Raw genomic sequence first — 8821 nt, 5'->3', positions numbered from 1 at the left:
AGAATTTCATCTTGGAATTCAGAGAGACCGGGGCGCCTGCAAATGGGGGGGGGGACGGACTTTCGCCTGGGAACTGTAGTATTTAATGCTGTGCCCAGGGGTCATTTCGTAGAAAAAGAAGTGCAGGAGCTCATTAGCATAACTCATTAGCATAACTCATTTGCATAGGCCACACCCCCTGACATCTCCAGAAGTGTGTCAGACGGCAACACCCACCGCTCAGGCTCCACTGGACTCTTTTGGTTTGCTAGCTATGGGGGGGGGGGGAACGTGTAGATCTGTCCTCGCAGAGGAGGGAGAGCTTGTACCTGAATAAAACGTGGTCTTAAAGGTGCCACTGGACTCTTTTGGACCAGGGGGCCGGGGGGGGGGGGCTCTGCAGCTTACCTGGCTGCTTCTTGCTCTGACTGAGGGCTGCTGGGAGCAGGGGGTGGGGCTTGTTGCATGTGCCCGCCCCCTGGGCTCTTTACTGCCGGAGCTCCGCTCCTGTGCGCTCCCGCGGGAAATGACCCCTGGCTGTGCCCAGTGCAGCAGGGGGCACCCCACTGAGCAGCTGAGACATGGGGTGGCCAGAGGGGGGCAGATCTGCCAGCAGTCACGTGGAGTCTGGGCGTCCATCCATGAGGAGCCCTTGCTGGACACCAAATAACACGCCGGAGGAGCAGATCCTCGCAGAGGGGACGGGGTTAGGGTGCCCGCTGCCCCCTCCCAGCATTCGCGTCTCCTGCGGCGGATGAAGAGTGCCCCCCCCTCCGCCCTGCCCCTCATCCTCCGGCTCCTCTCCGCAGGGCCCAGGCGCTTGTGGGTCCCCGAGGGCCGCCTGCCCCCCTGCACGCTGCAGCAGGCCCTCACCTTCTTCCTGGACATCACGACCCCGCCCAGCCCCCAGCTCCTGCAGCTCCTGGCCACCCTGGCCGAAGACCCCGCCCAGCAGAAGCAGCTCCAGCAGCTCAGCCAGGTAGGGGGGGAGGGCGAGGGGGGGAGGGCATCCCCACAGCTGCCTGGGGGGCTGGGGCAGGGCCCGGGGAGGGGAGGGGGGCCCAGCTGTGACCTGGCAGTGCTGGACGGAAGGGCGCAACCCCCCCTCTGCGCCTGCCAACGAGGATGCTGCTCAAGGTGGCCTTGCAGGGAGAGAGAGAGAGAGAGAGAGAGAGAGAGAGAGAGAGGGTCCAGCCAGCCGGGCAGGTGCCTCGGAGGGAGGCCCTCGGGGCAAGGGGTGGGGCGAGCAAGGAGGAGGGTGCTAGGAGCTGGACGGAGCTGCGGGGTGTGTGTGCAGACTCTAATCTGGGAGGACCGGGTTTGATTCCCCACTCCTCCTCCACTTGCACCTGGCTGGATGGCCTTGGGCAAGCCGTAGTTCTGATAAGAGCTGTTCTTGAAAAAGGGCAGTTTTGGTCAAGAGCTCTCTCAGCCCCACCCGCCTCACAGGGGGTCTGTCTGTTGTGGTAAGGGGAGGGGAAGGTAAAGGAGTCTGTAAGCCACTCTGAGAAGGGCCATGGGGTATGAATCCAGTCTCCTCCTCCTCCTCCCAAGTACGTCCAGGGTTGCTGTGCAACCAGTTTGGTATAATGGTTAGTAGCGTGGACTCTAATCTGGGAGAACCAGGTTTGATTCCCCAATCCTCCTCCACATGCAGCTGCTGGTGTGACCTTGGGTCAGTCACCAGTTCTCTCAGAGCTGTTCTCTCAAGGGCAGTCCTCGAAAGAGCTCTCTCAGTCCCACCTCCCTCACAGGGGGTGTCTGTCTGTTGTGGGGAGGGGAAGGGAAAGGAGTTTGTGAGCCGCTCTGAGGCTCCTTCGGGTAGGGAAGGGCCCTGGGGGATAAATCCAGTCTCTTCTTCTCTTCTTCTTCTTCCCCCCCGCCCCGGCAGGACTCTCGCCTCTACGAGGAGTGGAAGTGGTTCCGCTGCCCCACGATGGTGGAGCTCCTGGAGGACTTCCCCTCGGTCGCCCTGCCGGCTTCCCTGCTCCTCACCCAGCTGCCCCTCCTGCAGCCCCGCTACTACTCCATCAGCTCCTCGCCGGGGGCCCACCCGGGGCAGGTCCACCTCACAGTCGCCGTGCTCAGCTACCACAGCAAAGGTGACCGCAGGTGCCTCGGGTCCCCCGGGGCAGGGGGTGTCGGGCATGCGCCTGTCGGGGGGGGGGGGAGGACAGGGCACAGGCAGGTTCAGAGGAAAACAGGGGAGGAGGCGGCCCGGCCAGGCAGTCTTGAAATCCAGGCTACCAGGAGGGCCAGTCTGGCGGTGCAGAATGCCCCGGGGGCAGAGCCCACAGCGCGTGGGGGAAGATCCAGGTCAGCCCTGGCAGAGCAGGGGAGGGATGCTTGGTGCCCCTGTCTTCCCAGTTTGGTGTCGTGGGTTAAGTGTGCGGAGTCTAGTCTGGGAGAACCACCTCCGGAGAGGAAGCCTGTTCCCCCGAGGGACTGCTCTGACTGTCAGGAAGTTGTTCCTAACAGTTTGGTGCAGTGGTTAAGTGCCAGTTTGGTGCAGTGCTTAAGTGCACGGACTCTAATCTGGGAGAACCGGGTTTGATCCCCCACTCCTCCTCCACTCACAGCTGCTGGATGGCCTTGGGCAAGCCGTAGTTCTGATAAGAGCTGTCCTTGGAAAAGAGCCAGTTTGGAGTCGTGGTTAAGTGCGCGGACTCTAATCTGAGAGAACTGGGTTTGATTCCTCACTCCTCCTCCAATTGCACCTGGCTGGATGATCTTGGGCAAGCCGTAGTTCTGATAAGAGCTGTTCTTGAAAAAGAGCCAGTTTGGTATAGTGGTTAAGTGCGCGGACTCTCATCTGGGAGAACCGGGTTGGATTCCCCAGTCCTCCTCCACTTGCACCTGCTGGATGACCTTGGGCAAGCCATGGTTCTGACAAGAACTGTCCTTGAGAAAGAGCAGTTTCTGTCAGAGCTCTCTCAGCCCCGCCTACCTCACAGGGTGTCTCCTGTGGGGAGGGAGAGGAGTTTGTCAGCCGCTCTGAGACTCCCTTGGGTAGTGAAGGGCCATGGGGTATAGATCCAGTCTCCTCTTCTTCTCCTTCTTCATCTTGCTTGTCCCCCCCTCTCTCCCACAGATGGGAAGGGTCCCCTGCACCATGGAGTCTGCTCTACGTGGCTTTCCCAGCTGGCACCTGGGGAGATGGTGCCAATTTTTGTCCGAGGGTAAGAAAATGTGAGATTGGGCTGGGCACCAGCTGAGGGAGAAATGTTCTGACTGGTCTAAGAGGGCAGGTGGGCAGGGAGCCCTCAGTCCGTGTAACTGGAGAGCCCCGTAGGAACTGGTTGTCTAGGAGAGACTTCAGCTCCCAGCATGCACTGTTCCTGTACTGGAAACTACGGTTACCAGCATGCTCCTGTTCCACAGACGGCAACTCCCAGCTTGACTTGCACCCACCAAGGGGGTGGCACAGTCCCACCGGCATTCACCGACTGGCCCTTTCAGGACTCAGTGACCAGTGTTCCCTCTAAGCCCCACAGTGCCGGGAGCAAAAATCCTACCTCCTGAGTGAAAACAGCTGGTAGCGTTACCGTTGTGAGCGAGTCTGCTATCGCATCAATTAGTTTCTTAGATGATTATTACCGTAACCTTGTAAAAGTCTCAGAATGAATTCTTTTAAACTGCATTTTAAGAATAGTTTAAGCATTAGAATAGAAAACAGAATCAAGTCAGATTTCATGACAGAAATTTTTGTCCTCTATGGGGGTAGGCCAGGCCTCTGGAGAATATTGGGAGCAAGGCTCCCTCTAAGCTGTGGAGTCTTGTGAGCAAAAATTCTACTTTGTGAGCTACTGGCATTAAAGCTGTGAGTGAGCAATTTGGCTCCTGCATAAATCAGTTTGCTCTGGAGCCATCCCTTCCTGAACGAAGAGAGAAATGTGTGAGCCGGAGGCGAAAAGACTGTGAGCTAGCTCACACTCACTCAGCTTAGAGGGAGCACTGATTGGGAGACCTGGCCTCCGGACAACAGGTCTACCTGACCCAGTCCACTATATTGGGAGACCTGGCCTCGGACCATCACCCTGCGCTGAACCTTAGAAAACATACCAGCACTTTGTTGTTGTTGTTCAGTCGCACAGTCGAGTCCGACTCTTTGCGACCCCATGGACCAGGTCACGCTAGGTCCTCCTGTCTTCCGCCGTCCTCAGTTGGCTCAACTTCATGTTCGTTGCATCTGTGACGCTGTCTGACCATCTCATCCTTTGCCGTCTCCTTCTTCTTTGACCTTCAATCTTTCCCAGCCTCAGGGCCTTCTTCTCCAGTGAGTGCTCCCTTCTCATTGGGTGGCCAAAGTATTTGAGCTTCAGTTTCATTATCTGGCCTTCCAGGGAACAGTCAGGGTGGATTTCTTTTAGGATTGACTGATTTGATCTCCTTGCAGTCCAAGGGACTCTCAGGAGTCTTTTCCTGCACCACAGTTCAAAAGAATCTATTCTTCGGCGCTCGGCCTTTCTTATAGTCCAACTCTCGCAGTCATACATGACTTAGGTAGGAATAAACTCTTGCAGTCTACTTTGGGGTTTTTTTTTTAGTGAAATATGACTAATTTACAGGTCAAATATAACAGAGGAGAAACAACAATGGTCAGAATCCTGCCTAACCTAACAAACAGGAAGCTGCTTAAATGTTATCAACCTGCCCAAACAACTTATTTATTCAAACATTTGTATCCAACTTTCCCCTGTGACTCAAGGCATCTTACAATTCATACTGAAAAACATAATAGGGATGTGCAAAAAAAATTTGATTCCCCACCCTGCTCCATTATAGTCAGTTATAGACCATTATAGAGCCAGTTTGGTGTAGTGGTTAGGAGTGTGGACTCTAATCTGTGAGAACTGGGTTTGATTCCCCACTCTTCCACATGCAGCTGCTGGCGTGACCTTGGGTCAGTCACAGTTCTGGCCCCGCTGGTGGACCTCCTGATGACCCCTGGTGTTTTTGGCCACTGTGTGACACAGAGTGTTGGACTGGATGGGCCATTGGCCTGATCCAACATCGACTACTCTTGTGTTCTTATGTCTGGGGCAAGGGATGCTTTGTTTTACTGGTTCTTGGGGGGGCAAGAGTGGGAGGGCTTCTAGTGTCCTTGCCCCACTGCTGGACCTCCTGATGGCCCTTGGTGTTTTTGGCCACTGTGTGACACAGAGTGTTGGACTGGAGGGGCCACTGGCCTGATCCAGCATTGGCTTCTCTTGTGTTCTTAGTATCTGCGCTAACAGCTTCAGGGTCACCGACTGACTTGAATGGCTGAGTGTAGCCTCTCTAGTCCTGTTGGGGCTCTCTAGCTGCACACAGAAACAGGCGTTCTGGCAGCGATTCATGCAAGCATTGTGCCATCCACCCTTCTTTTTACATGCCTGCCCATATATTAAGATTATAATCCACTTTGAGCCGTTTTGAAAAACGAATAAAATAAACAGGGAGCGGGGAAAGTGCCCAGGAGACGTCGTTTGATCAAGAAGCTCCACCGTCCTAGATTTAGATACTAAGTCTGCAAACTGTGCATAGACGCTTTTGCATGTATTTATTTATATCTCGCTCTTTCTCCTCAGTTGTGACCCAGAGCAGCTTTTTTGAACACCATTCTCCTGTCCTTCATTTTCTCACAACAGCCACCCTGTGAGGTAGACTAGGCCGAGAGTTTATATTTTGATAAACATCTGGAGCAGAGGTCCATCAGTAGCTATTAGCCACAAGGTATAGATAGGAACTCTCAGTCTGGGGCAGGTGATGCACTGTATTCTTGGTGCTTGGGGGGGGGGTACTGCTGGACCTCCTGATGGCACCTGGTATTTTTTTGGCCACTGTGTGACACTGGGTGTTGGATTGGCTTCTCTTCTGTTCTTATGTTCTCTCGGAGCTATTCTGGAAATAGCAGTTCTTGAAAGTGCTCTCTCAGCCCCATCTCCCTCACAGGATGTCTGCCATGGGGAGGGGAAATGAGATTGTAAGCCCTTCTGAGACTCCTTCAGATAGTGAAGATAAAGGTAAAGGTTCCCTTGCTCGAAAGCCAGTCGAGTCCGACTCTAGGGTTGCGGTGCTCATCTCCGTTACAAAGCTGAAGAGCCAGCGCTGTCCGAAGACGTTTCCGTGGTCATGTGGCCGGCATGACTAAACACCAAGGCGCACGGAATGCTGTTACCTTCCCACCGAAGTGAAGGGCAGGGTATAAATCCAATCTCCACCTCCTCCTCCTCCTTCCCCCATAGGCTGTAATGGAGAATCGGTCTTGGGGCTCTGGGAGGCTGCTTTTGAGGTAGAGGCACCAAATTTGTAGCATAGCTGCTGGTTCCTCTCCTAAAAAAGCCCCCCAACTTTCAAAAAGATTGGACCTGAGATTGCCTGAGCTGGCAGCTAACATTTTGTGCGTCAGCACCCCCTAGTGCGTCTTAGAGGGAACACTGAACATATGAACATAAGAACATAAGAGAAGCCAATGTTGGATCAGGCCAAATGGCCCATCCAGTCCAACACTCAATGTCACACACTGGCCAAAAATACCAGGGGCTATCAGGAAGTCCAGCAGTGGGGAGGGATATCCACAAAAGGAGTTGGTAGAGATCCATTTAAATAAACAGTATTCACCCGCCAAAATCTTCAATGTGACATGGAAAATAGTCCTCAAAACACACGCACAAAAAAAAAATACAAGTTCACCACATTAAAAGTTCGGGTGGCTGTTGCTTGTGAGGGCATGAGACCATGCCCCCTCCATTCCGCGGTCCCGCTTCAGGGCGATAGCGGACACCCCCCCGCGTGCCAAAATCGGAGTGGGGCCGCCACAAGCCCTCTGCTGCTAACTCTCCCTCCAGGAAAGTTAGGAGAAGCCCACCCGGTTGACCGGGGGGCTCCTAGAACACGCGAAAGGCTCCGGCAAAGCGCTACCGCGCCCGCCCGTCGCAACGCCATACCGGAAGTCCAAAAAAAAACTTTTAAACTGATCTGGTATTCAACTTAGAACCAGTGCAGCTGGCAGAGCACTGGTTGTATGTGGGGTCTAGATGTCTAGATGGAGTGCTTAAGTGCACACGCCCCACTGCATTCTGGACCAGTTGGAGTTTCTAGGTCAGTCTCAAGGGTAGCCCTGCATAGAGCTACAGTAGTCTAGTCTGGAGGTGACCATTGTGTGGATCACTGTGGCTCAGTCGGGGCGAGACAGGAAGGGAACAGGTTGCTGGACCTGGTGCAGATGGGATAATGCCAGCCTGGCAACATGTGTAATCTGAGCCTCCATTGAAAGGGAGGCATCCAGAAACACTCCTAAACTCTTCATAAGTGCCATTAGTGTTAATGGCTTACCATCAAGGGCTGGAAAATGGCATCCTAACCTGGGGCTCCCTCTTGTTCTTTTATCCTGTGATTTTTGAGCTCACTTAGGAGCCTTTGATGAGGAACTTTATCAAAAGCTTTCTGGAAGTCAAGGCAAACAATATCTATTGGGTCCCCCTTGTCCACATGTTTGTTCACCCCCTCAAAGAACACTAACAGGTTAGTGAGACAAGATCTTCCCTTACAGAACCCATGCTGAGTCTGCCTCAATAGTTTTTGTTCATCTATGTGCCTACTAATTCTTTCCTTAATAACAGTTTCCACCAATGTACCCGGTATCGACGTCAGACTGACTGGCCTGTAATTTCCCGGATCTCCTCTGGAACCCTTTTTAAAGATGGGAGTGACGTTAGCTACCTTCCAGTCCTCAGGAATGGAGGCAGATTTTAAGGAAAGATTACATATCTTTGTCAGGAGATCTACAAGTTCACATTTGAGTTCTTTCAGAACTCTCGGATGTATGCCATCTGGGCCTGGTGATTTTTCAGTTTTTAAGTTGTCTATCAGTTTTAGGACCTCCTCTCTCGTCACCTCAATCTGACTCAGGTCTTTCAACACCCCTCCTGAAATCAGTGGTTCTGGAGTGGGCAAGCACTTCTCATCTTCCACAGTGAAGACAGAGGCAAAAAATGCATTCGGCTCCTCAGCCATTTCCCTATCATCCTTCACTACTCCTTTTACCCCTGGATCATCCAAGGGCCCCACTGCCTCCCTGGCTGACGCTCCCCTCTCCCCCACTCTGCCCTCCTCAGGTACCACTCCCAAACCTGCAGGAATTCCCCATGCTGGAGTTGGCAACCCAAGCTCACACACAGGGTATCTCTGGCATTGGACTTGCCTGCACTTTGCCCACCATTAGGCAGAGGAATTGTGACAGAGAGAGAGAGTAGGTGTTGGTCCGGTAGGCCCCCTCCCTGCTGACTCACGCAGCAGTGGCTAGCGAAGGTAGGGGTGGCTGCAGACTAGTGTAACTGGTTTGCCTGATCTACCTGTTGAAAACAGCCGTTTCCTTTAAACTGGGACCACTTTCAGCGGCCTCCTCTCCTCTTGAAGTTGATTTGTAAGATTACAGATCTTCTGATGCTCACTCAGTGTGAATGCGCTTCGGGAGTGGCAGGCCAGCGTGATCCCCGAGGGATCCAAGGATAGCCCCTAGGTTGTTCCCTCCGGTCTGGGGTGGGTGCTGCCCACCAGGGCTGTATGGTCTGATAAGCAGTAGAGATGCTTTCCCGTGAGCAGTGTTCCCTTCTAAGCTGAGCTGGTGTGAGCCAGCTCACAGTTTTTCAGCCTCCGGCTCACACAGTTTTGTCTTCGCTCAGGAAGGACGGCTTCAGAGCAGACTAACTGATGCAGCAGCCAAGTCGCTCGCTCACAACTTTAATGCCAGCAGCTCACGAAGTAGGGTTTTTGCTCACAGGACTCTGCAGCTTCGAGGGAGCCTTGCCCATGAGCAGGGATTACTGGGGAGTTTGGTCCTTAGTTCTGACCCCCCCCC

The 8821-nt window shown here is 53.7% G+C and overlaps 1 protein-coding gene across 1 annotated transcript in view; it reads left to right on the top strand.

Moving 5' to 3' along the window:
• Positions 1-8821, top strand: part of NOS3 (nitric oxide synthase 3) — a 50386-nt gene that overhangs the window by 33726 nt on the left and 7839 nt on the right. The window contains exons 18-20 of the mRNA XM_015420973.1: positions 786-958; positions 1871-2081; positions 3071-3158. Of these exons, the coding sequence (XP_015276459.1) occupies positions 786-958; positions 1871-2081; positions 3071-3158 (472 nt within the window). The remainder of the gene's footprint in view (positions 1-785; positions 959-1870; positions 2082-3070; positions 3159-8821) is intronic.

The sequence above is a fragment of the Gekko japonicus genome, unplaced genomic scaffold (genome assembly GCF_001447785.1).
Source record: "Gekko japonicus isolate JY-2015 unplaced genomic scaffold, Gekko_japonicus_V1.1 scaffold3343, whole genome shotgun sequence".
NCBI classification, from domain to species: Eukaryota; Metazoa; Chordata; class Lepidosauria; order Squamata; family Gekkonidae; genus Gekko; species Gekko japonicus.
This window is presented reverse-complemented; position numbering and strand designations above follow the sequence as displayed.